This window comes from Stegodyphus dumicola, chromosome 9, assembly GCF_044657685.1.
Source record: "Stegodyphus dumicola isolate Sdum_Otavi_A_Nest chromosome 9, ASM4465768v1".
In the NCBI taxonomy this organism is placed as follows: Eukaryota; Metazoa; Arthropoda; class Arachnida; order Araneae; family Eresidae; genus Stegodyphus; species Stegodyphus dumicola.
In genome coordinates, this window is record NC_140776.1 from 129,453,926 (window position 1) to 129,481,841 (window position 27,916).

General features: G+C 30.4%; 1 protein-coding gene across 1 annotated transcript in view; it reads left to right on the forward strand.

Annotated features, from left to right (window-relative positions):
• Window positions 1–27,916, forward strand: part of LOC118190866 (histone-lysine N-methyltransferase SETD2-like) — a 150,002-nt gene that overhangs the window by 61,425 nt on the left and 60,661 nt on the right. The window contains exons 7-11 of the mRNA XM_085824106.1: window positions 1,791–1,888; window positions 2,815–2,974; window positions 13,655–13,786; window positions 15,252–15,356; window positions 22,679–23,131. Of these exons, the coding sequence (XP_085680232.1) occupies window positions 1,791–1,888; window positions 2,815–2,974; window positions 13,655–13,786; window positions 15,252–15,356; window positions 22,679–23,131 (948 nt within the window). The remainder of the gene's footprint in view (window positions 1–1,790; window positions 1,889–2,814; window positions 2,975–13,654; window positions 13,787–15,251; window positions 15,357–22,678; window positions 23,132–27,916) is intronic.

The window sequence follows — 27,916 nt, forward strand, 5'->3', positions numbered from 1 at the left end:
TTCCTTAATCTTCTAATTGTATCCGTCTTATTATTTTTTGCAGACTGTTAGAGCAATTCTATAAAAAGTAAGCTTGAATTTTTGATTATGTCAAAAAGAGTTTCCGATTCTAGAGCTGCGAAAGGATCTACAAAGCGAAAGCGTGTTTCGATGTACCGCTTCCGATAGTGAAGAAAGTGACAGAGAGGTTATTGAAAACGCAAAAATTTCAATTGACAAGTTAGTCGGTATTCTCGACGCAGCAATTATAGGACTTGAACAGTGGAACTGAACAAGAAATTATGTCTGTTTATAGAATTAAAGAGAAAGTAATTAGCACAAAAAATGAAGCAACGTAAACAACTTACATTGAAAGAAATGTTTAATAAAGTAAAAAAATAAATATTAAGCCTTTTTTTTTTTTTTTTTTTTTTTTTTAATTTTGATACCCTTTAGATCATAATTGCTCTTTATTTCATAAATTACAGTTTCATATTTTTAATTTTATAATTTCTGCATGCCATCTTACCAGATTTAAATTGATGATCTATAATCTGGAAAACCCCTAATCCGGAATCGCTGAAGTCCCGACGAGTCCGGATTAAAGACTTTGTACTGTACCATTGCCCAATGCTCTAAATAGGAAATTGTTGAATACAGGGTACTGTTGCTGAAAATCATGCTGAACAGTTATTACAGACTCGCACTTCCCGAAGTGTAGAACACATAAACTCCTCTCTTGTGCAGCTGTGATCTAGACAAACACTGATGTGGCAGACAAAAGAAGAGCATTAGCACTCTTTTGTTGATTGCATGAAACTTAAGATGTCTCTCTTTCTACCTTTACATTATTCAATCAAAATGGATTAAAAGCTGAATAGTTATAATTTTTTTAAATAAGGTGTTTCTTTTTTAAATACCTTGTACATACATAGGAAATGAAAATTTTCACTTTTCTATAAACCAGTACTAATTTTTACCTTCTGCAAACGTGTGCATAAGTAAGGGGGGTAATGTTTTTGGTTCAGAACTTGATAGTGAGTTTTCAACGTATTAGGATGAATTAGGGTCATCACAACATTATGTGTTTTTGGGGGGGAGGGGGGATAATTCTTATGTTAAACTTCCAAAAATTTTTGTTTTCCATATTTAAGCTCTCTGCATTCATATAAAGAGTTGATTAGATTTTGGGTAAAACTGGGCACCCAGAATTGCTGTTTTTCTTGAAGATCATAGCAATTTTTAATGGACTACTGGATGTTTTACTTAACTTGAAGCCGATAATAGTTTTGCTGCAGTCAACATGACTTATTTTTGCATATAGAAACCATAATACATTGTTGCATGTAACAGACATTGTTTACTGATATCAAAATATCTTTGGGATTTACATGCAAATAAAAAATGAATTTTGATTTATTACTACTGTAGAAATGACATAGAAGAAAATTAAACTATGATATCCATTTCAAAGTATTTATTTTAAATATATTGTAAACACTTAATTTTCTTCAATTAAAATGCAATAATATGCTATTCAACTTGCCAATAGAATATAATTATGATTAAAAAAATGAAGGGGCAGACATTTGGTTATGTTCATATAAATTTAGAAAAACCAGTGTTTGCATATATTTAGTAAAATTTAATCTAAAATTTTATATTACAGACCTTATTTGAGCAATAAATTAGATTTTGTTTACAAATAATCTTCTTTAATTACAACGCGTTGCTGTTTAAAACATGTAATTGGCATGAGGGCATATGTTGGCCACGTCAAAATAATTTTCATTGTTTTTTTGTAATTCTAGTGGACTGTTAATGGTGAGCTCAGAGTTGGAGTATTTGCTAAACGGTCCATGAGTGCTGGAGAAGAACTGACACTGGATTATCAGTTTCAACGTTATGGGTAAAATTAATTCCTTTTTAGCCTTGTTTATTAAGGCCATAGTCTTCAATACCTAAACTGTTACTATAATGATTGCTTAGCATTAATATTTAAAATTTTATTTGTTTTTTCTGATTATCCTCATCTTTCTGAAAAGTATTTGCGAGGCAGTGCACTATGTTGTCAAAAAAGGCAACTGATGATGTCGCAAAAATGTATTTATGTGCCAACCAAATTATATGCATGCAGTAGACAAGTGCATGATTTCCACTTTTAAATTCAGTGGTCATTTTTCTGATTAATATTTGTTTTTGCCTTAAGTGCATCCCCCCACCAAAAAATCTTGTATGGAATTGCAATGGAACTCTGGAGTTTGCTGGCTGATGAAATGAAAGTGTTGCATTTCTTCAGAAATAAAGGGTTTAGTCCAGTAGCCCCCCCCCCCAAAAAAAAAATCGAAATTTGTAACCATAATAATTGAACAAATCGAAATTTATATACTTCTCTGGTGTTTTTTAAAATGTAAATAGATTGCTGTGTACATGTGAGCAACAATTCTTCATTTTGATTTTGTGAATTCTTAATGTGCCATTGTTTTCAAAATAGCAGTTACTTTTTGTGTATTGGCTTGGCAAAAATTAGTCAGCTGTGAGTTGATAATATTGCAGAGGAATGTGCAGATAATCCAGAAGTACTCTTTATTTTTATTTCTAATTTTTTGTTCTTATTATTTAATTTTTTATTTTTGCTTATTGCAATTTTGCCTTTACTTATGAAGCTCTAACTTTCTAAAACTGAGATGAAAGACTTCAGAACTATTACACTGTCTTATGTTCAGTGTTTTTATCTAGAATATTTTTCAACAATATTTTTAATTTTTCTCATTGAGTAATTTTTGTTAAAATGAAATGGTATGAAAAGCTTAAATACAAAATATTTATTTTCAGACGTGAAGCTCAAAAATGTTATTGTGGATCAGATAATTGCTCTGGATATATTGGTGGAGCTAAACAGATCTCAATTGATGCATATGGTGCAAATAAATCCGGTACCTCGAGACGAAAAAAAGGCTCAGATGATAAGAAACGGGAATGGGAAGATTTAACTGTAAGTCAAACTTCTTTAAACAATATTTAAATAATTTGGTTCTTATTTATTTATTTTAGCTTGTAAGTATTCAAAATTAAATCTGGCTTATGGTTGATATGTTAATAAGAGTGTAAGTGAAACCACAGGTTAAAATTAAATCAGTCATATAGTTTCAACTTCTTTATAAGAAGGGGGCAAATTAAATAGATTATTGAATTCAAATTTTATGATGGATTTGTAATTTAATTTTTTTAATATTTATGTATTATATTATACTTGCTTTATATCTGAAATATAATGTAGTACTCTTTTAAATGTGTTTTAAATCCATCACATTTAAGAAAATTGTTTGCTCGAATGTAGCCATTATATCCTAGATTGCTTTTTTTTAGTCCAAAGGGGCTTTTTCCCTGAAGGACTATTGTTTTTGTTTTGCGATTTTGCGTCAATTCACAGCAAACAGTGAATCACTTTTCAAACCGTTGCCACAAAGTATTATCGCCCTGTGTTATATTTAAAGAAATTAAATAATAAAAAATCTGCATAAATGTATGTATATTTCTTGCATTGTGATAAAACAACGGTACATGGAGTGTCGAATTTTGAATGATGTAATCCTCCTGCGAATATGGGCATCTCGAAGTCCAAATTTAGAATTTGTTTTATTATTGATTTCCTATTTTGTAAAACTTTAATGAATTTTCGATTAACAAACTCAAGGATTTCAAAGCGAGCAATGGCAACGCTGTACAGAAAAAACGTTTTTTATCTCCAGCGCGTGATGTATCGGAAATTCTAAAGATATGCTCATTTTAAAACTATTTTGCAATATTGCTGTTGAACTGAATTTTATGGTTTAAGTTTACAGAACATGATTTTTAATAAATAAATGTAACACACAAAATGTTAAAAAAATGCCCCTTTGGACGTAATTTAAAATCTGAAACATTTCAGATTTTCTCTTATATTTTTTTATTTTTTCCCCCTTTGTTACCCTACGTAGTATTTTTCTTTCCATGGCACAGTCACTTTCAAATGCTTTGAAAGAAACCATTTAGTGTTATTTTTTTTAGTTTTGCAGATTTCACATCCCACCAAAAATAGAAAGTACTGTTACTTGGGCGAATATTTGTTGTAAGCCTTTTGTGTGATTTTTTTTTAAATGATCTAGTGAAGTAAATATACAGCTGTATCTCGAGTAATACTTTTTTTTATTAAATATGGCACATGGTGTTAATTAATGATTAAACAATATTATACCATTTTCCCCCTACTATTTAATTTTGACATTTTGAATAACCATTTTAAGATTCTATGTATTCCATATCTTTAATTTCTGAGAAACTAGAATGCCTTTCATAACAGCTTAGCATAAACCTGTGCTTAACTGAGTTAAGTGTTAAATTGAAATATACATACCAAGATCACGCTTGTTTCAATAATCTTTTTCCCCCCTACCCTACCTTGCTTTTGGTAATTTTTTATGAAGCTGTCTCCTCTTTTTTCATTATAAATTTTCTTTGCAACTCAGCATTACTTATCTGCTTATATGTTTTACAAGCATTGTGCATTTTAACTGTGGAATTGACCTTGATTACGCTTTAATTTTCATCTTATTTGTAGATTTCTTCCCTGACTCTCAAAATTTTTACTTTAATAGTTGATTATTTTGTACTAGTTTTTTTATCGTTTTACTAGCAATATACCTGTTTTAACAGGAAGGAAAAAAAAACTATTTCCATGTGAAATATAAGAATTAGAAAATGCCATACAAGTATGAATAGGGAAAAAGTTAATCCTGAATAATAATAAAGCATGAATTTAAAAAAGAAAAGGTTTAACAGCTTAGGATAAATACTCTAAATGGTAAAAAAATGATGTTTTATTATTGCAGCATTCTTAATCATGTGACTAAAATAACTGTATGGAGATATTAACAGCGAAGAGTTTAAAATCAGAATTGTTGAAGAGAAATTTTAACTAAATTGGATGCTGGCTGATAAAAGTGGGCAGGCACTTGTTTCTCAAGCATTTGTCAAAAGTGGCTTATCAGACATTTAGCCATCTCATTAGCAGCAGCATGTTGTCTAGGGTACACTATAAAGGGTAGACCATTTTATTATATCTTCAACGAAGAGTTGAACCTTTCACACGATTCAAACCCACATCTTACAGTTCAGATAAGCATTCAGACCCAACTAACCAGCATTATCAACCAAGGTGACAGCACTCATTCTGATTTGTGTCATTTTTATGTTATCACTTCTATTGTTTCTTGAAATTGTATCTAAGTACCAATGCAGTTTTTATATGTTCATTCCATAATTTTATATTTAGTCTCATACGACCAAGAATATTGCAATTGAGGGGAGGGGGTAATGCATTTAAATAAAATTCTGTAACTTAAGGGGACGGTGGACTTTAAAAATTAATGTTTTAAGTTTTTGTGTTTTCAACAAGAAGTTTTACATATATACATATTATAACATCAGTTTATAAAATATATGTTCAAAATTTCAATTTATTTTAAATTAAAAAGTTTTTAAAACAAATAATTAATTATTTTAATTAAAGATTTAAAATGCTCCTTGCGTGCTAATTTTCAATACTTTTTCCTTTTAGTTAGTTCAGATACACAAAAACTTTTGTCAAAACAAAAGTTTTTGTGTATCTGATATTGAATATGATGAATCAAAAATTTTTAAAAAGGATTTTTGTGAACTTAAACCCAGTTTTCGGAAAAATATCACTTTTTGTTAAACATTATCACAGGTTTAAACTTCTTAATAACCTCATATCCAAAAATGCATACACAGTTCTACTGTAACATATAACAAGATAGTTTCTTCCAAATATCATTCATTTTGAACTAAAAATAAGTCGCAAGGAGCATTTTCAAGATATACGAACTGCGAAAAAATTTGTTTTGTGAAAACCGAATTTAAAGTTTTTCTTCCAACTTACCTTTAATACATGGTCATGAGAATTAACTTTAAATATGGATTTGTAAACTATAGATAACATTTTCGTGTCACTTAACTATTTTTAATCTCATAATATTAAATATGACAAATGTAAACATATCGCAAATTGGTGTGTGATTCAAAGTTATATGGAGAAACAATTTATGCATTATATCCAATGAAACTTTTAAAATTCACCTGCACCCTATGTTTTACCTTCATTTGTCACATTTACATTATCTTTTAATGGTTTACAATATTTTTTACTATTTCTGTTTCTTTCCAAGGAGGTAAACTTCTCTTTTTGCTTTGGTTCAAGCGACGTTGATCCCGCTTTTTTTCAACTAATAGGGAAAATCGAGTTTCTTTTCCCCTGTTCTACACGTATAACATTTACATAACCAAAGTTAAATTCATTAATATTTGTCAATACTGACATGCGCAGAGTTTACATTGTTTACACATTTTAAATGCTTGTACCTTCTTTAAAAATTAGAATATTTGAATTTGGTTTTATGCATACGATGTAGTTACGTATATGGAATATTACGAGAGTAAAAAATCAAATTCAATATTTTGGTTGATTTTTAGCTATTTTGAAGTCCACTGTCCCCTTAAGCCCTTTTGCTAGTATCCTAATTTATACTTTTTAGTTAAAAATTGGACAAAAAATAACAAGAAAAGAAAATAATTCCTTCAGAACATTGAAAAATTATTCCTGCTAATCAGTACAGCAGCAAAGTGTTTTTAAAAGAGTTCAAAGGGGGAAGGAAGGTCACTTGGAAATTTTTCTTATCAATTTATCCGATGACATAAAGATAAAAATTCTTAAACGATTATCTTGATTATTAAAAAAGGGCATCTGAGAAAATAAATAATAATAAACTGCATTGATTTTTTGAAAGGGGGGGAAGAGTTGCAAATACATAATTGGACAACATTTTCAGAAAGTTGGCTCTTTAGAAGGTCAAAAAAGAATTTCAAGATTTGAGCCTAATAAAGAAATACATAAATAGTGAAACCAAGCTGAATAAAATGATGTAGAAAGCCACTCTTCATTTGGGGGTGGGGAAAAAAAAGGAATAGGATATTATGCTGCATGCAAAACAGATTTTTAAATGTAGTTAGTGTGTAATTAAGCTTAGAAAATCATGATCAAAATTCTTATTTTTGATGTTATATCTGTATAAAAGTGAAATGAAAATTTCAGTATTATTTAAAGTCTAATCATTGCTTGTATTCATTTTTCAACCCTAGTTTTATTGCAACTTAAGGAGCTATGTGTGCTAAATTTGTGAAAGCATAATGTGCAAATTTTCACAGTTAATAATTTTTTTGGTGATGTAATAATGTATTTAATATGTTACTTGATAATAATATTATTGCACAAGAAATGTGTGCAGTTGTTAACCCCTTCGCGCCGACTGTCACGTCTACGTGCCAGCAATGAACACATTCACCTCCCGGCCGACACGCAGGCGTGCCAGAGCATTTTGCCGTTTACTACCGACTGTCGCATATTTGTACCAGGGTCCTAGAATGTTTTAGAAACTATAATTTCTGCCACAAGTTGGCACTGTATGTCCATATGGTTTCAGATACATGTACATTAGACCTTCTACTCGAAATGAGAGAAGCATGACTCACATACATGTGTTTTTGATTATATAAACAAACGGGGAACTAAATGTTTCCGAATGGCGTGATTTATGAAGTCTCTTTAAATCGCACTTTATTCGCACGTGGTAGTTGTTTATTGTAAGTAGAAGTTTTATATGCGCTAAAGCGTTGAGTATTTCCGTTTACAGTTAAGTTTTTAGAAAATAATTCGATCTTGTTAGACGTGAATTCTTTCTGTTTTTGCCGTTGCAATGTCGAAGCGTCGAAAATGTTTAACAGAGCATGAAATAGCAGAAATGATGCAAAATATTTCAGATATTGATTCTGATATTCTGATATTGATTCTGAAAGATTAACTGAAAGACATTTTCCAAAACTTTGTTCGGAAGAGGCTGATAAGAAAATGAGACGACGATGCTTCGTTTGTTCACATTCCTGGAAAAATCCTCCAAAACGGCAAAGGAGTTATTACAAGTTCAAGGAATGTAACGTAGGACTGTGTGTAGATCCCTGTTTTCAAATTTTTCATACGAAAAGAGAATTTTAAGTAATATATTTCGTTTTCAGATGTACAATGTTAAAAGTCATAAAATGGTGAGTAATTAAAATAAAATGTGTAAAATATGCATTTAAACAAGAAATAAGGTAATTAAAGTATATATATATATATAAATATCTATAAAGCATAAGCCATTTAAATACTCTATAGAGCATTATTAAACAATGCGTTGATACTTCGGAAATTTCATGGATTTAGGCTTAGTAGGAAAAAAGGCCCCCGCCCTGGAGAGACGCTCGCGGAAGACACTGCCAGCCTCCGCGATAAGCACGCGTTTTCGCTACCCGGCTCAAAGGGGTTAAGAATAAATATCTGTGTTTTCTATTTTAAATTGTCTAGCACTGTGACCCAATTATCTCTTTAGAGAACTTCTTGAAAGAAAGTTTGGCAAATTATAAATGCCAAATGCAGCTATATGATTTAAGTAAATATGTGTTTACGATTTTGTTAATTGAAAAAGGGTTGCAGTTGAAGTGAGATTTATCTTTTTTGAGAAAATTCAGTACTCGCTTATTATCACATCTGCTAAATATTGGCACTTATTGATCAGATTTATGCTGTGATCAGTTTAACTGAAAGAAATTCTTGCCTAAAGGGAGAGATGCTTTTGTGAAGGGCTTAAAACTGACTTTTATTCACATTTCACATGGAAGAAACTATGAAAATACTGTGCAGCCAGACTGTGCCCTGAAATCTGAACCTGAGTCAAACTATCATGTTCAGTGCTGAAAGTCCGGTGGTCAGGAAATGAAAAGTTTTCACATTATGCATATCGTTTCTTCAAACTGGATGTGTCATGTAAATAAAAATAAACTAAATGAAGAGGCGGGTATTACGTATTATATTTGGGAATGTCCAATTACATTGGCATTAAGAAGAGAATTATTCAGCAAAAATCTCTTTCTAATAAAAAATGAATTATTATTTACAACTCCAAAATATAATACTAAGCTGTATGTTATTCTGATAACTCCTAACCTTATTTAAGTCTGTTAAATCTGATTTGGCATTTTAGTGATGCCATTGCATCCCCCCTGCCATGGCAAAATTTATTTCTACTTGGCCATTTTATATTGCTTTTTTGCCTGATGTGCTAGAGTTTAGCATTTTCTTTTTAGGACGAGGATAGATAAATTTATTTAGGCTCTTTTCTGACACTGGCATTAACATGATTTTCCGCTTCTGATCAACTTCACCATTCTTTTTTCTCAGAATAATCTCAATTTTGTTTTATTCCCAAAACAAGATAAATCTTCAAATCATTTAATTGACTTCCCTGGATGTGAGTAAATACCTAGTTTAATGCTTCTAAATTTTGAAACAGTTTCATGATTTTTGGATAGAATTCAGCACAAAAGTCATTGAAATCATATTTTATGAGATAGGATTTTCTTTTGAGAAATTCATATTTATTGGTAAAATGAATGGGCTCCATATATTCCTCAAATAAATGATGACTTTTAACTGATGATTCCATGTGGTTATAACAGGTGCCGGATAAAGCTTTGTTGCCTGTTGAGGTGCTTCTTTAAGTAATTAATGTATGCACTTTTTTAAATCATTTTTGCTTTAATCACAATGGTATTTCATTCATTGAATTTTGTTATAAATATGTCAACAGCAAAGTTCACTTCATATGCCTAATAGTGTAGATATGTTCAAACAAACAGTACTGACATTTTCTGTACATTTCACTGCTTGTGAAACAAATTATGGAACTGTACACAACAGTGGCTCTTTGTAAAAATATTTCTCTAAGACAGTGGTTCTCAATCTTTTTTTTGCCCCATGCACTCCTTTCACCATTGCTAGAAGATTATTCCCTCCTTTCCCAACTTGAAAAATACATACAAATATTTATTTCTAGTTATTTTATAAATTAAATTAAAAAAAAAAAAGTATAGAAAATGCTGGCAAATACCAAAACTTGAATAAAAGCTTTTTTTTTTTTTTTTTCAAAAACTAAAATTAAATACTTAGCAGCTAAATTAAAGGCTGACTGCATCCCCCCTTCCTGAAACTAAAATTCCCTGCTAGTTAAGAACTCCTGGGATACAGAATACTTTTTTTCATGCAGTAAGAGACATTTTGCAGTAGAATATTGCAGTTAGCTCAAGTATGTACTATCATAGGGAAAGGAAACAACTTTTTCCTCTTCTTCCAGATACATCCTGCAATCTCCACCATGAAATGAAGGTATTTGTGAAACACTGGCAAACTAGTTTTCTGTGTTCAGTAACTTCTGCCACAGCAATTCTGTTTCAAAGAATAACTTTGAGGATACTCTTTTGAATAATTTCCAGTCCTCTGTAATCTGCATACAAGAGAGTGTTTTCATAAACATCCTTCATGACTGCAGTTACAGCACTTTTCTGTACTATTATTATTTTGCGTTTTTTGATGTTTCCATAGCCTCCAGTCACCGTAAGCCCACCAGTGGCTGAATTGACTGCATGAGAGTTTTTGTGGTTTTGCTCATGTGTAATGTAAATATGAGCCCCCCCCCAAAAAAAAAATAAAGGAAGAGAAAAAGAATCTCCACAAAGTCATCTAATCTTTTCCTTCACAACTTTCAGTGCTAAGCCCCCTGCATTGTTAATACCCTTACAGGTTACCAGTCTCTTCTGTTGGCATTCTATGCTCTCTTCACTTTCATGGTAGTGTGAGAATGCTTTTTAAATCTTTGTTGTCTGCTATTTTTAGTGTTTGCTGTATATCCGCATCTACAGTAACATTGACAAAATATGGAAACTTAAATGTGGATTTGATATTTCGTGCACACTCTTAAAAATCATATTTGAGTTATTTTTTCAGTATATATGCCTAGTTCTTGAAGTCTCTGTCATGTTTTTTATTGCCAATGCAATTGGTAATAGAAAAAAACTTTTCTTTTATGATCAAATCAGAACTATATAAAATTCACTAAGGCACCTGTGGCTGGTTATTTTTTGGCTAGAAACATTTGTAGCGCATCAGCAGCTTCGCCTTGTGGCCAGATTTTAAGACTTTGGAGGCAAGAGTCCCATTGGCTAGCCTGCAGAGTCATTTCATTTTATTTATACAAATTCTGTGATAATTTCCATTGATTCTCATTGTGAGACTTGTAATGAGCTAAGATGAAAGGATTCTAACATTATTGATAGAAGGATGGAGTGTCATTTGCAGAAGGCTGAATGGGATATTGTTCACAAACTGAGCTAGTTCCATAAATTTCATCTCTAATCTTTGTATTCTTGTATTTGAGTCTCTTGATAGCTATAAAACGTTCTTCAGGAGCATTTGCAGTTTCTTAATTAACAGAAGATTTTACTTTCTTCATTTCCTCACTCACTGTGAAGGCATTTAGAGATTCAATAACCTTTCTCACTGTGTTGTTTTTCATGATTTAAAATTTTATATTATAGATTATTACTTAATATGGTTTGCTGTTTGGTTTCTTCATGTTTAGAGAAAATGATTTTGCACTGAATGAGTTATTCATTTGTAAAAGTGAGATAAATTTTCTGCAGATCTAAAAGTCTTTGAAATGCATGATATTTTGAATGTCAGATCTAGTGTGAACAAACATAAGCAAAGATGATTGTGTGGTATATTATATTTAATGACCTGAAACAAAATTGCTTGGAATAATGAGTAAAGTTGAATTTAGGTTATCTGAACTGCTTGTGTTTAGCATGACTTCAGGGGGGGGAATGTTGTAAAGTTTGTAGGACAGGAACATTCCATATTTTGATGGTGGATATTTTGTAATCTTTCAAAAAGCAATAGATAATTCTGTATACTTTTACACATACAGAACCTAGCACTTGGTCTAGTTCACTCGCATCCAAAATTAAGTTACAGCTTCCCCCCCCCTTTTTTTGCAATAAGTTAGATTAGCTACCCCACAAATGTTTTAAAAATTAATGTGATGTATAATTTGGTGAATGATAATGTAACCATCTAGTGGTTGTTGAAGGGTTAAAAGGATACATTTTATAAGGAAACAGGATTTAGACTGGTTCCTAAGTCTGTTAACTTGATCTATGGAACTGTGTTTGTTGCACAAAATCCATAAGACTGACTAATTTCTGTTTAAATTAATTCTGACAGTTGTTTAGCTCAGGGATTTCCAAGCTCTTTCTTGTATCAAGCCTCTTTCATCAAGCCCCTTAAATTTTTTTCTGCAATATACAGCACACAAGATAATAGTACTACAAATTATTTCACATCTCATAAATAACTTAAAGACTAAGAATTTGACCTAAAGTTTAAAAAAATAGTATATTAGTTTTATTATTATTATTATTAATTTAACAAACGCAGACCAGTTTTCAGAAGCAGCATCATATGTTCTCATTTCACAGACATTTTAATTAATATAATAGTTGCACTTAATGTAATGATGCAACTTTTCTTTTAAAGCAGTGATATATGTCTTCTGTTGTGTATGTTTTGAGAGACTTTGCATAAAAAAATCTTGTTTTTCTTTCCTTCATCATTATAATAATGTCCATTGATCATTAAAATGTTCTTTCATCCAGATGCATGGAAAATTTTTCAACCCTTATTTCAGAGTTCAGTTGTTGTTAAATAGTTTTGGCTGTTTCATCTGTATAAGTTGAATTATATTGTTTCTGACTGTATAAAATTGGTTTCATGTTCATTTTCATAAGTGTAGTTATTAATTCTCAAATACTAGTAATAATAAACTTTCACCAACTATATATGGGTATCTTTTTGTAATTAAATAGGAAATGTTATATGAAGCTAAATGTCCTCCATTATAATTCAAGCCTTAAGTCCCCCCCCCCTCCTCACTATGTTTTAGGAAGAATTTTTGGCTAGTAATCAGTTCAAATTGTAGTGAGAGCATTGCTCTCTTCTTTCTTTTTTTCTTTTTTCTTTTTCTTTTTCTTTTTTTTTTTTCTTACAGATGAAAATGAGTAATCATTTTTGACAATTTCATTGCATTGTTGTTCAAAGTGGGTTGGGTGTTTTTTGTGGGGGGGATGAGACATGAAGGTAATGTTGCATTTTTTGATGATGAAATTAAAAACAAGCATTAAATATTCTTACAAATATTCAGATCTCATTAACTTGAGTGTTAAAATATAAAAAATAGAATTAACATGGAATCTGCCTTCTTATAATGACATGCAGATATTTATTGTTAAAAATTCGAAATATTAAAGATGAAGAACTTGACATAAATTTTAATGTTTCATTGTATAATTTTTTTAATTTATTATTTATTATTATTTTTTTAATTTATTATTATGCTTATGTTGCCATAAGCTGTCAGTATTTACAGCAGCAAAGATTTTTAGTAGGACTTTCTTTTAAAAAATGCCTAGATTAGTTTAGTTTAGTTCTTGTGTATCTTATCTGTCCTTTCTTAGGCTGAAAAGCACCAATAATATATTTCATAATTTCTGTTTCTATATTGTTTTGAGAGTTTTATCTCTATTTCTTTAAAAAATGATTTAATTTTGTTGAATTCAAGCTACATTGTATTAAGTATGTATTATTGTTACACTCTCATTGCTTTTAAAATGTATGCTTTTCACATTTTAGCTTGAAGAAGAAATAGAGAAATTAAATGGAAGTAAAGGTCTGCGAAATAAAGAAGAAACTTTAAAATTAGCGAGGCTGATGGTTCGTGCAGATGACCCGACAACCCGTCATCAGTTGCTTGATATTATCATTGTAAGTATATTTCAGTTTTCCTGATTTAAAAAATTGTAGGAGATATAGAACTTACTGTTAATCTTTTTCAGATAGTCAAATACTTAATAGTTCTGTATTATTTATTCTCCTACATTTATTCTCTTCTCACAAATGGATATTAATATGCAGATTTTCATAATAATAATATTTAAAAAAAATTTTAGTGGGCCATATTTTAATTTGTGATACACATATCTGTTTATCTATCTATTATTAATGCTCTTTTTCAGATTTTTTAAAATTTTGTAGCCACATGGCCTGTTGTATAAGCATACTGTGATAAAGCTCCAGCCTATTCATTCTTTTTTCCTTCAATATCTGTCATGCTCATAAGCTGAATCCATATCTTTATTTTGCTAAAACTTTAAGCTGTTTGCAACAAATACATGATTAAAATGCATTCATAAAAGGGCTTCCAGAGACACATGTGGTCTGCTGGCAAGGCCGCTGATTTAGTGCACATTTTTATGGGGGCTCGCTCTTATGGGGATCACTCTCCTCATGAAACTAACTAATGCAAATATTTTCTTGAGAACAAATTCGCCTGAAATGCCAATATTCTGTCATATATTTTTGGTAGACAAAGATTTGGTATAAGTTGTAGCACAATGTGGTAGCCACAAGAAGCTGTGTACACACTTCTATGACAATAAACAGTATCTGGAACAGGAACTGTCAACACTAGAACAATATGTTTGATTTCAAACTAATAGGCTTAGATTGTAACAATAGTGATGAGGCAAAAATCAGCTGTAGCATCGTTGAAGTGATCCAAAAGATCTGAAAAATTTTAAATTCCATGTAGTTGACAGCAAAAACAATAAAAGTTTCCTTAATTATACAAATTCATGGATTAATAAAGATATGAATAATGTGCTTTGGGTGATTGTAACAAACTGTAAATTTATATGTTTGTATCTTAAATTTATATGCATTCCAAAAAGAAATTCACTTTAAGATATTGTTTGAAATGCAGCACTTGAATAAAAAAATCTTGGGGTTGGGGAGAGGTGATGACATTTTGGTAAGAAAGGAAAATGTGCAGAAACTAAGAAACAGGTGATCTCAAATACATTATTTCACTGTATGGGCTTAATAATCTTCAGTACAAGTAAAACCTTGTAACAAGTTGATATGAACCAAGCTTTGTTCAATCTGATATCTTTTCTTCTTTCCACCTTTTTTTTCATCTCTCCCTCCCCCAGATAATAAACATGAAATAATATTTCAGCAATACAATTCTTTCAGAAGTGTTTTAATTTTGTAGATATTTTATATATTCATTTTTAATCACTGCAACTATTCTTGATGTCTTATAAATGAAATAGCATATTAAATGAAAAATCATCTACTTTATTTACTTATAATGCATGACAGAATGCTTATTTTATAATCATTAATTAGTTTATATTTGCAACTTATGGAAGGAAAAATGTTTGTTTAGAAAACTGAAGAACAAGCTTGCCTACGTTTATTCCTGGATTATCATGGGCTTCCTTTAATGTGGTGTTGGATGGCCGATAATGTTGATCTAGATTTAAAGGCTAAGGTAAAACATACTTTTTATTTACAAAAAGTAAAGCCTCATTTTCTCTCTCTTCACTCCATCAATATGCTTTACTTATGTCCATGTTAATCCTTTGCATTCTAAAATTATTGATATATGGGAACATTTGTTTTCATCGAAACTTGCATCACTGCTGACATGGCAGATAATTTCAGACAGTGAAAAGGAAGCAGTGTTAATAAAATATGCTGTGAAATGTCCTTTTTATCAATAAATTAGGAAACAAATTACATCGAAGGAACAGTAATTTTGATATAACTAAATTCAGTGTAGCAGAGCAGTGAGAACAGAGCATCTTGTAACTATAAATTGGAAAACAAATTAGAGTGCAAAGAATTAAATGTTTCAAAATATTGTAAAAGCTGTCTGTATTTTCTTTAAAAATATGCTAATGTAAGTTTGTAGTAAAAGTGCTTGTGTTCTCCCTTATTGTCTTTTTATTAAATTTAATTTCTTTATGATTAGTCTACTTAAGAAAATACTACTGTTTACAAAAGTTTGTAATATCATTTATATATATATATATATATATATATATATATATATATATCTTGATTTTAAATTACTATAGGGTTTTTCTTGGAATGTGAGTATGTGATAATAAAAAATCACTGAATTTTATCCTTTGTGAACTTTGTGCCTCCCCCGTCTAAAAAGAAATGGACCACATGCTAATATATATATATATTGCATTGCAGACATTGTTGACACATTATAATAAAGTTGCAAGTGTTCAGAAAAATTGTCAATTTGATGGATTATGCATTAAATGTATTCAAAATTTCATCACTGAAGAGTTTGCTCTGCTTAAGCAGGTACAGACTAATTAAACTTGGAAAATAAATTAAGCTTCATTTGTTTTGTGCATAGCAATATTCTAAATACAGGTTATGTGCAAACAAAGAGCTTCTGTTTCATATAATGATGATGTCTACCAAATAGAATATATGATATATGTCTGCATATTTTGTCCGAATATGTGATATATAGCATAATGTACTGGTAAAAAAATATTAAAAAGACTGATAAAAATGCGATCAAACACTTTGTTTGGTTGCCAGTTTGTTCTAGCCATAAAAAACCGATAAATTTTATGATGCCTCACTCCACATAGACACAGAATCATAAATATCTGTATAACTGAGATTCGAACCTCATATCATTGACATGAAATGTATTTTAAATATTGAATGTCGTTGGTGTAGAATATTTTCATCCCCATTTATTATTATGGAGAAGGTACTTTTTGCTGACATTCATGTTGTTTTATCCAAATTTATATCCATTTGTCCTTATCAGTTCAACTTTTAGTTCAGTTTGATTCTGCCACTATACCCCATAATTAGACAAAATGTAGAAATTCTGTTTCAGTTTACCATTTAGAAGTACTTATCAGATCAGTATTGTTATCTAATGAGAAATCACTGAAGGTCATTGTAATTGTAATCATTTTCAATTAGATGAGAAAAGTAGAGATAAAAATTAAAAGTCAATATTTAAGCATAAATTTTATGAAATCAGCTCAGATGTTACTGAGCCTGGTATCTTAAGATTCAGTTGTGTTCTGCTTATTTGAAAGTCTTTTGGTAACCTTTCATTTTTGTACATACAAAGAAATTTTAGAATTGATGAATATTCAAACTCCCAAAAATGTACAACCTAGAATATTTCAGTATTGTACTTTTCAAAAATAGTGAATCAGTCATATTAAACGCCAAAATTATTGAAATGTTTTATGTATAATCCAGAAGGAATGTAGCTTTCTGTAAAATAAATTTGAGAGGTAGTTAAAAATCTCTCAGGATATAAAATAGTTAGATCATTTGAAATACAAAAAATTTGCACTTAAAATTTAAGAATGTATTTTAATGACCTGATCTATGACCATAATGTCTATATATAATATAGTGCATTGGACAATTTTAGAGCTTTACAAGTTAATAGTAATTTTTTTTTTAATTTATATTTATTTAAGTGGTGGTTTAGTAGCCTTTTGTATAAGCAGGTAAAAATGTTTTATCAACATTTGTCTGTGCTTTTTACCATTTCTTTGTTAATTAATCCAGGTAAGGATGTATGGTATGATTAACTTTGTATAGAAGTGTTCAAAATGTTATTTGTTTAATTTTCTGAGAGATGTATATCAGTTGTTGAAATAGGTGTAAATAATTAAATTTTGTGAAGCATGATGAATCCATGTGCATTATAATAGTTTTTTTTGGGAGGGGTCCTATTTCACACAAAAAAGTCTTAAATCATTTCAAAATTTTGCATCAATCCAAAATCATAACATTTCGGTTTTCGAGATTTAATTTTAAGAATTCCTTCCGTATTTATATGAGTATAAAACCTTACATTTGAGAATAAATTTTAAGAGATTAAAATGTTGATGAATAGTTATTTTGTCTTAGTAATTCCAAAAAAGAAAATCATCATTTATTCGCCTTACTTCAGAAATTCCATAAATAACAGTGTTTCTTTGCTATAGAACAAAGCTTAAGGAAAAGTTGGTGATACATTGTTACCTGTTGCCTAAATTTATACTATTTGGCTTAAACATATGACATGCGTTAATGATAGTTATGCATTTATGAATGTACTAATCCCCTACATTGTTTATTTAGTATTTAAATGGTGTAATTATTCTATGTTGCATGATAGTTAAACTCCTTTGATTTTGTAATTTCAATCAAAATATCCATTTAAAGACCCTACCAAATTTCAGAATAAAAGTATAGCAAACAGTTTTCATGTAAATACTTTACATTTACCTTGAAATTTAAAAATTGTATTCAATGCTTAAACTTTTGCAAAAAAATCCAAAATATATAGAGACATAAAAATACTATACATAAGTGATCCATGGGTTGTGTAAAAATTACTTGCAACAACTTTTAAAAACAGTGCACTCTCGATTGTACAGGCTAGTGCCAGAGAAGCAAGTCATGGATAATCTAAATTGCCAGTTTTCATGCATATTGTATTTTATTCATATTTCTTTAAAAAATTGGTAGTTTTACAGTGTTAGAAATTTCGAATATTTGTTGAATTTCTTTGCATATTTTCTGAAATGCTATGAAGGTTGTGATCGATGTTCCTGGCCTTGGCAACAGTAAATGCTGCTAGGCGACCACAAATATTCCAGTCAAAAGTTTGATATTTTTAACCATAAATTCTTGAGAATATTTTGCCATTTTAGCGTGATTTGTGTTGTTTACAGTAAATTAAAACATTCATCTCTGGCAAAAAATGGAATTGACTCTTGAGCATTTTCGAGCAGTTGTTTTCCATAACTTTTGATGTGGATTATAAAGACAAGGGTGCTTCAATGAACTTAATTCTTTATACAGGGATAAAGCACCATTCTTACAGCAGTGTTTAAAAAAACTGGTATAATGAATTCAATTTTGGTTGACATTAGCTCTAGGACGAATTCTGGGGAGGTCATTCAAAATCATTTGGCCAGAAAAATCGATGTTCTGCATGACCTGATAAAATGCAAGATAGTCATGTAACATACCGTGAGATTGAGACATCTTTGGGCATTAGTATGACAAGCATCAGTAAGATATTACATGAACATTTGGCCATAAAAAATATTTGTTCGTGTTGGATCCTGCATAATCTGACAAATACTCAAAAGAAGGCTTGTGTTGATTGGTGCAAGGAAATGTTGGAAAAATAATTTCAAGGTTCATCAAAGGCTGTGTATAACATCTACACAAGTGATAAATCATGGATCTAAGCATATGAGCCCGAAATAAAACAGCAGTCAACTGTATGTAAAACAAACCAAATCTAACAAAAATTGTTCGCGGAAGAAACACATTGAAGCAAATGGTTGCCTTTTCGTCAACATTACCAGTCACGTGGTGTTAGAGCAATGCAAGACGGCCAATTCCGAATGGTACATGACCATTAGTTTTCCAGAAATCATCAGAGAAATTCAAAAAAAAGAAAAGGTGAATCATTTTTCATGACAGTGTGAGCTCTCACACTTCAGCTCAAACAAAGGACTTTTTGATGGGACAAAACATCAAATTGATGAGTCATCTGCCGTAATGCCCTGATTTGGCATCCAATGACTTTTTTTTTTATTCCTGCACATCAAAAATAAATTACGTGGTCAGCAATTTGCAACACCCTAAGGAGCAGTTGATGCATTCAAAATGCATGTTTTGAAGTTACCGCAATTGAAGTGGAAAAAGTGCTTCAAGAATTGATTCAAACGCGTGCAAAAGTGTATTGATCTTCATGGAGAATATTTTGATAAACAATAAAGCCAATTTCGATCATAAACATTTGTTTTTTCATTATTAGGCCAGAAATATAAATACCAACCCTTATATTTTATTATAATATTCAAATCCCTGTTGGTTAACAAGTCCAAAAAGTTTCAACGAAAGTCATTGTTATCGTTGTCTTGGGATTAATGGAATTGTCAGTATCATCTTCACCTGTATTTTAAATATCATTCTCTGCCTCAAAATCTTGGCATTTGAAACAAGATCCACACCACTCAAGCATTGAAAGAAGCACTCATATTGAAAATGAGATGTTAATGGGTAAATTTTAATACTTTATGGAACAGGTTTTACTGTGTGCATATGGTCATAAGATTTGTTTTCTCTTGTTTGTAATAAAGAGCTGATGTAATATATATCAGCTTTTAAAATATGTTGGGCCCAATCAGTTAGTACCACTAGACATTGTTTGTTCGACCTGAGTTTAAATCCCAGCAAGCAGATTAATTTCTTACATATTTTCATGGTTTTATTTGTATATCTAAAGAAAAAATGAATAAACTGATTTTTCATAAATAGGTAGCAGTGTTATGCTTTCCTTTAATCAGTTAACCTATCAACTAGAATGTATTTACGATTTTGTTTAATGATCTATAAATAATTCATTTATTTTATTATCTATGAAAATAAATCATTGTGCTAAGCAAGGTAATTAATGCTGTGTAAATGGAAAATTTCATGATTGGAACAAAAGTATTTAATCTGATTATTAAATTTTATTATGTAGATTTATTTGTAAGACAGAATTTGAATCTAATGCTGGTATTACTGGTTATCTTATAGCAGGTACCCTTGTTATACATTGATTATAATTTATTAAATGGCCTTGATGCAATGTAATTTTTCTTATGAATATTGTTTTTATGTTGACAGGTATATTTAAAAACAAGTTATTACCATTACTGATTGAGGAAAATGAATAAGAATTAATGCTTTATTAAGACCTTGCCTCCCAGTGATGCTATATTAAATATTTTGGGGATTGAGATTGATGTAAGGAAAGAAAATCCCTTTGCTTGTTAGTTAAAATTATAATTAATCTTAATAAATTATTAATTCTTAATTTTAATACTTTATGGAACAGGTTTTACTGTGTGCATATGGTCATAAGATTTGTTTTCGCTTGTTTCTAATAAAGAGCTGATGTAATATATATCAGCTTTTAAAATATGTTGGGGCCAATAATTTATTTATTTAATTAAGAATTAATGCTTTATTAAGACCTCGCCTCCCAGTGATGCTATATTAAATATTTTTGGGATTGAGATTGATGTAAGGAAAGAAAATCCCTTTGCTTGTTAGTTAAAATTGATTTAATTTTAAGACCCCCCCTTTTTGTGTGTGGAAATTTTAACCGCAGCCCATTGTGTACTATTGAAAGTCAGGATGTTTCATACTTTTTATTTCCTTTACTGTTTCACTGCATGAAATATATTTTGCAGATACTACTGTGTGCAAAAAGAGCTGTAAATTAGATGTATTTTATATTTATAGATGAATAATTATTTGCATCTTTTCTAGTGGTAGGCTGTGTTTCAGATAAATCAGCATTTCTGCTTTTCAGCAGTTGAAAATTCACCTGTTCCATCATCTAGATCTTTATCTGAATCTTCAGGGTCGCTTAAAAGGGCAAAACATAATTCAGTAGCTTACTCTGCCATATACATCTTGCATTTTTTATACATTTCCATAGTATATATAAAAATAATTAAATTACAAATAACTGGAGGTGTCCAGTGGAGGAAAAATATAAGATTGCCAAATACAATTCAAGATTTTAGTTACTATAAAGAACTGGCCATAAACTTGAACATTTGTGTTTATAAATCAGAGTATATAAATCCTGTGTTTAAACCATAAATAAAACCAATAAGAAATTATTAGATGAAGAAGTGTTATGCACTAGAAAAAATGGCTTTATCTGTGCTTTATCCCTTGCTAATCTTTATTCAAGGCTTCCTTTCCCCCCCCTCATTTTTGAAGTTATTATTAGATAACAGCATTAATCATACATGATAATATAGTTTACATTTAAAAACTTCTGAAGTTGTTGGTAAGTGTACCTCCTACAGCCTTATAAGGAGTTTAATTATACATTTATGCAGTATCAGGTGCTTAACTTTAATTAAATTTTATTAAATTATTTTAGTCATCACTGCAAAGTTTAATGTAATGAATGCTAATTGTTGATCAAATATATCTATTTAACTACAAAATGGGATTAAAAAAAAAAACGTCAGTACATTCAGGGCCAGTTTTAGACTTAGTAAGGTCCTAAGGTGTTTGAGATGTGGGGCACTTTATAATTCCAGGTATTATATATCAGTGTCAAATATGATTTTTGGATATCTAGAGGGTTTGGGGGGGGCAAGAAAACAGGGGCCCTAAGCTATAGTTTTTGTAGCTTATATATAAATCCTGCACTGAGTACATTGCTTAATAAAATATTTTAAGCAAAACTGAACTTCTTATTATCTAAGATGAAACTGTTGAACACTAGTGGTACAACCAGTGCTGGCAAATGGGCTGACTGCATCAGTATTTTCCTGATTATCCACATGTGTAACTTGAATACAAACCAATTTACTTTAGAACAAAATTGATCCTTCCTTACAGTATTTACTATAATTAATAAAGCAACAACATTTAACAAAATTAGTACATATTAATCATAATTACTACTAGACTTTTTCCAATTGTGAAACCCATAGTTTAGGCTCTCAGAAAGTGGATCAGTCAATGTATTTTAAAATTCCAGATGGATTGTATCAGTTATGACTCAGTGAGTATAATAGAATTGTATTAAATAGTTGAGTTTTTCTCCCTGAAAATACCATAACATTTATTCATAACTAAACTTTCTCAAATGAATCAATGATTACTTTTCTATTTCAATAAATCTATATGAGATGCTTTTATTTCAATTTTCATTTATTTTAATGTAGCATGTGGAAAATATATATATAAAATAATCAATGTCTTGAAATGTATCTTTTTTAGATTTTGCAGGTTTTGGCATTGCTTCCAATATCAAACAAGACTATGCTGCGTGACAGTAAAGTTATGAGTGTCGTTGAAAAATGGTTACAGGAGTGTTCAGGAAGCAGAAGTAATGTTTCAGCAATTTCATCTGATTCTTCTGCATTAAATCCTGCAACTGAAGAAAACTCTGAACCTCTAAGTAAAAAGCTGAAAGTAGATTTTTCTGATTGTGAAACTGATAGTTCAGGCTCTCAGAAAGTGGATGACAATCCATCTGAAAATACTCCATCTATAATTGAAAATGTAGTTTCTCCTGATGGCGAGACACAGTCTGAACCATCAAAAGAAAATAATTCAACAGATGTGCAGCAGATAGAGTGTACAGTTTCTGAAGATGATCAATCTTCAGGCCTAAAAATGAATATTTCAAATATGGCTACAGAACTTCTCAGCAATTGGAAGAATCTAAAAGTGAGTTCACTGAGCTGTTTAAAATCTGTAAATGAACTAAAATTTAAGTACAGATGTAGTATAATCTCTTGCGCTTGGTTTCTTTTTGAAACCAATGCTTTAGTTTTCCAATTCCAGGTCATTTTGAAGCTTTTGGAATTCCATTCAACATGCAACAAAATTTGTGCCGATTTAAATCTGATACCACTTTATTTATTCCTGAATAAAAGGAAAATCATCTTTTATCAGATTTTTTTTTTTTTTTTTTTTTTTTTTTTGGTTGCTTTATTTTAAAATTATGTCTTCTATTTTGAGCATTCTAAATTATATCAGGAAACCTTTTTTTTTTTTTCCAAATTTAGATCGTGAAGGATTAGGATATTGGGTCTTTTTACATGTGTTAGTTTTGTGACGATGTGCCACAGCATTTGGATTTTGTTAAAGGGAACTGGTTTAATTAAATGTTGTTTCTGAGATTAACATGGAAGAAAAATCTTCCTAATGAAATTTCATGGTTTTATAGATAAGTTAGAGATGGGAAAGTTTGTGGACCCAGTAAGTTGATTAGTTATGGTTCTTGATTTGGCTGTAATAAATGAAATTTGTAGTTTTTCCCAGTCTCCCATAGGGAAAGAAGCTACAGAAGTGATATTTTTCATCCGTTATATGAAAAACATATGGCAATTTGTCAATAAAACTGTTCTGAATTTGGTGGAATTGATGTTGGAAAAGGTAGCAGGCAGGAAAAACATAGTACAGATAGACAATGCAAAACTCAGTAGCTCAAAAGCAAAATAAGAGTCATTATGTAGTTGAACATCAGTGATTTTGTGGTGGGGTTGAAAGGAATATCTGATAAGTTGTTTTGGTTGCAATAAAGGATAGGTCATTAGAAATGTTTCTAAAGGTTTTTGAAAATTAGATTGAGATTAGGGGCAATGATTATTTAGATTCCTGAGAAGTATAAAATCATTTTAGGCTGGTAGGTTATGAGCATTTGAAGATAAACCTTCATGTGAATATCAAGGATCCTGAAACATTTCATAGTGATGCCACAAAGTGCACCGAAGCATTTAAAATATTCTTTACAGTTCTTACTTTTTGTGCACAAAAAGCAGAAAGATTTTAGATTTTATTTGGCAGTGAATGGTTTGATTAAAATTTCTACACTGAGCAGTTAGCTAGTATGTTTTACTTCTAGCAAAGATGTTTTCATGTTCAACTAAGAACGTTATTGTATGTCCTTTTCATTTGTCTGATGACAAGAATTTTGATGATGTGTAATTAATTTAGCTGTTTAATTTAACACTTTACCAACTGCTACCGGTTCAACAGCATGCGCACATTCAAATGGCTGCAGATTCTCCCTGTCCTGAATAACTGTCAGGACAATCTGATAAATCGTCTAAATAAAACTCTCCAGTATCTTTTCCCCCCCCCCTCATCGTGAACAGTAAATTTTTTAAAAAACGGTGTGAAAATGTGGAAGTTTATGAAGCAACGCACTTAACACAAGTGAACAGTGTACCTCAATACTAATAATAAAATGTAGATGATATAGCAAATGGTAATTGTTTATTGCCATGGCTACCGATTGATCGGCTATTTTTAGGTAGCCCCAAGAAAAAAGTGATTAATAGGCTATTGGTCATTAGGTGTTGGTGAAAAAGGCAATTAATAGGCTATCGGTTGGTAGGCATTGGCGAAAAAGAGACGATTAATAGGCTATCAGTCAGTAGGCATTGGCAAAAAAAAAGCCCATTAGTAGGTGATCGGTTGGTAGGCGTTGGTGATAAAAAGCCAATGAATAATCTATTGGTCGGTAGACATTGATGATAAAAAGCCGATTAATAGGCGATCGGTTAGTAAAGCGTTAATATTCTGTGCATTTTTTCGCTGCGTAAGTAGAAATGTTAATGCTATATGGCTAAGACCAAACTGTGGTGAATTGAGTTCTATGTGGGTGTCATCATAACAAAGTATAGTTTTATTTTTGAAATATCATTCATTCTCCTTTAAAACGGAAATCATGGCATATATGTTTTTTTTAATAAAAAGTAATTTCGTTTTTTAAATTAATGTGTAGTAATTTTAAATAATCGTGAATTGTGGACCATTTCTGGGACTTGTGACTGTAGGAATACTCCTTTTTGAACAAGTAAGCTATCGGGACAGCAGAAAAGACAAATACACAATACTCTGTACACAATAATGTGTTTGTGATGTACATTAAATCTCATAAATTGACACTATGAATATATTTGCTTGTAATTTGCATTTTAAGAATTGATTAACCCTATATATTGATTCTGATTACAATAGCACAGGGAAAAAATTTTTTTTCATGCCATATTGCAGTAAAATTGATAACTTATTTTAAATCATTTTCATACATCGAATAGGTTCTCCGCAGAGTGTTCTTTCTTATCTGACTTGGTTTAGAAAAAAGAAAAGGCTGTATTGTCTAAATAACCATGTTATTCTTCACCTAAATTAAAAGCTTTGTAATTACTATAAAGGTCGATATATCTTCTATTTTATTTTTGGTCTCTTTCTGTTTAAATCATTTAATAAATAGAACCAGAATTGGAGGAAGACTATTGGAAATCAGAAAAAATGTACTTCAATTTTTATCTCAAAAATGTAAGTTCAGTAGCACTGAATAAAAGCTTAAAGTTTGGAGTTTTAATAGGACATAATTTACTGAATGAAGTGCAAGAGCAGAATTTATTTATGCCATAATACCATCAATTATAAAATGTAATAACATTTTTAAATCAAATATTTTTTCTGTTCATTAAGTTTTGCTAGTTTTAAAATAACATAAATATTTAGCAGTGGCTATTTGCAAATGGTTCCTGTTATCATGAAATTAGGCTACCCATGCTATATTAGTTGTGTTGACCTTTTTGTATTGTAGAAAGAGGTTATACTCATCTGTTCAGAAACTTATTTCAGATCAGTTATGTATGTAAATGGTTTAGAACCATGCACTTCTTAAAAGGTAATCATTTTTAGTAATTGCTTATTAAAGCATTTCTGATTTTTTTCCTGCTAAATACTCAGTATAGATTTAAATTCAGTGAATGGCATTTTTAAAAATATTAATTGTTTGAAATGGCTGATAATATTTTTTTTTTGTTTTATTAATTAATCTTTAATCTTTTATAAATTTGTTGAATTATATTGTTGTAAATTAAGAGAAATATTTATTTTGTATTGTTATTTTATATTGTTGTAAATTAAGAGAAATATTTATTTTGTATTGTTATTTTATTATATATTGATATATAAAATTTTATTATTTTGATCATTTACAATTTGTAAATAGCTCTGGTAAAACTGAAGATATCACTTTTCAGAATTTGCAGGACTTTGTGAAATAATCTGACAACTTTTAAGTTTCTAAAATGTTTTTGTTTCTGTCCATTATGAATCAAAGAAATTTACCACTGGGAGAAGAAATTAATAACTGGGAACAAAGATTTTAGATCTCCCCTTCCCATCAGAATGGTGTAAAAGGAATTTCATTGCATCTAGTGAATTAGTTAGTGAATTTAGCTATTACAGTGATAAAGTTTGTGAATTTTAGCATATCTTGAAATCCATTGTCTGTTTTAACTATGCTATTTTTTAATCGTCTTGCATTTGAATACCTATATTCTAGATTGATCAGTAGAACAGGCTGGCTGCATAAGTGTTTTTGTGATTTCCCCCATGTGTAATGTGGATATGAGCTAATTTTAATTTCTCTTAGAAAGCCAGTCCTCCATGAAGGCATTCCTCCCCGTAGGCAGATAGTCTTAGTGTTCTTTGTCGTAATCAAATAAACCAAACCTAACATACATTTTAGAATTAAATTTGTAGAATTTGATCCTGTTTGACAGAGACTTTTTGTGACATCCTCAGCACTACTGGAGCTATATCCTTAACTTATTTATTTATTTTATATATACTTTGTCTTCAGGTGAAATTGTTTTGGAGCTTCAATAAAGTTCAAGTTTTCCATATCATTGGCCTTTCAAATAATTCTCTGTAATTTTAGTGGCAGCTTATTAGTAATACTTGTGAGGATTCTAAATTTGGGAAAATTGGAAGTGTGATATCTAGTAAAGGATAGCTTTTGAAATTGACCTACTTTGTTATCTGTTTTTATCTAAGAAATGCATATTAAGAATTCAAAATTTAGTAGGAATAACTGTTTTAGAGAAATAAAAATGTCTGCAAAATATTATTAAATGTTTCACATTCTTTGTTTGTTTTCGGACGCATTTTTCACATACTGCAAAAGTGATATGTGTAAAAATTTCAAATGTTAAAAATTAAGTATTTTAAAAGCAGCATACAAAAGTTATCATTTGTGTCTTATGGTAGAATACCTTTTTATTCAAAAAGTTCATGGGTAATGCTTGTAAACCAGTTCCATTAAAAAAAAAAAAAAATTGCTACTTATCTGCCTTTGAAGTAACATCCATCGAAGTGCACAGTTTTGATTTAGTGGTCCTGACTTTTCTGGAATTACAGGGTTATCCAAATTAAACTTCCCCAACTCAGAGGCCTGTGCAGAGTGTTGTATGGGTCATAATGTGATGAAATTTTAATAACAGACACTTTAGATCATGCGCTCGAGATTTATTACACAAAAAAAAAAAATTAGTACAAGAAGTTGCCAATAGGTGGGGCTGTAACACTAGTAATGTGCATATTGCAGCAACATGATTTGCAGAAATAAAGCTTCTGCGCAACGTATCCAAAAGACGAGCCCTACAAAAGGGGAAGACAGGCCTTGCACGGACAGTTGTTTCC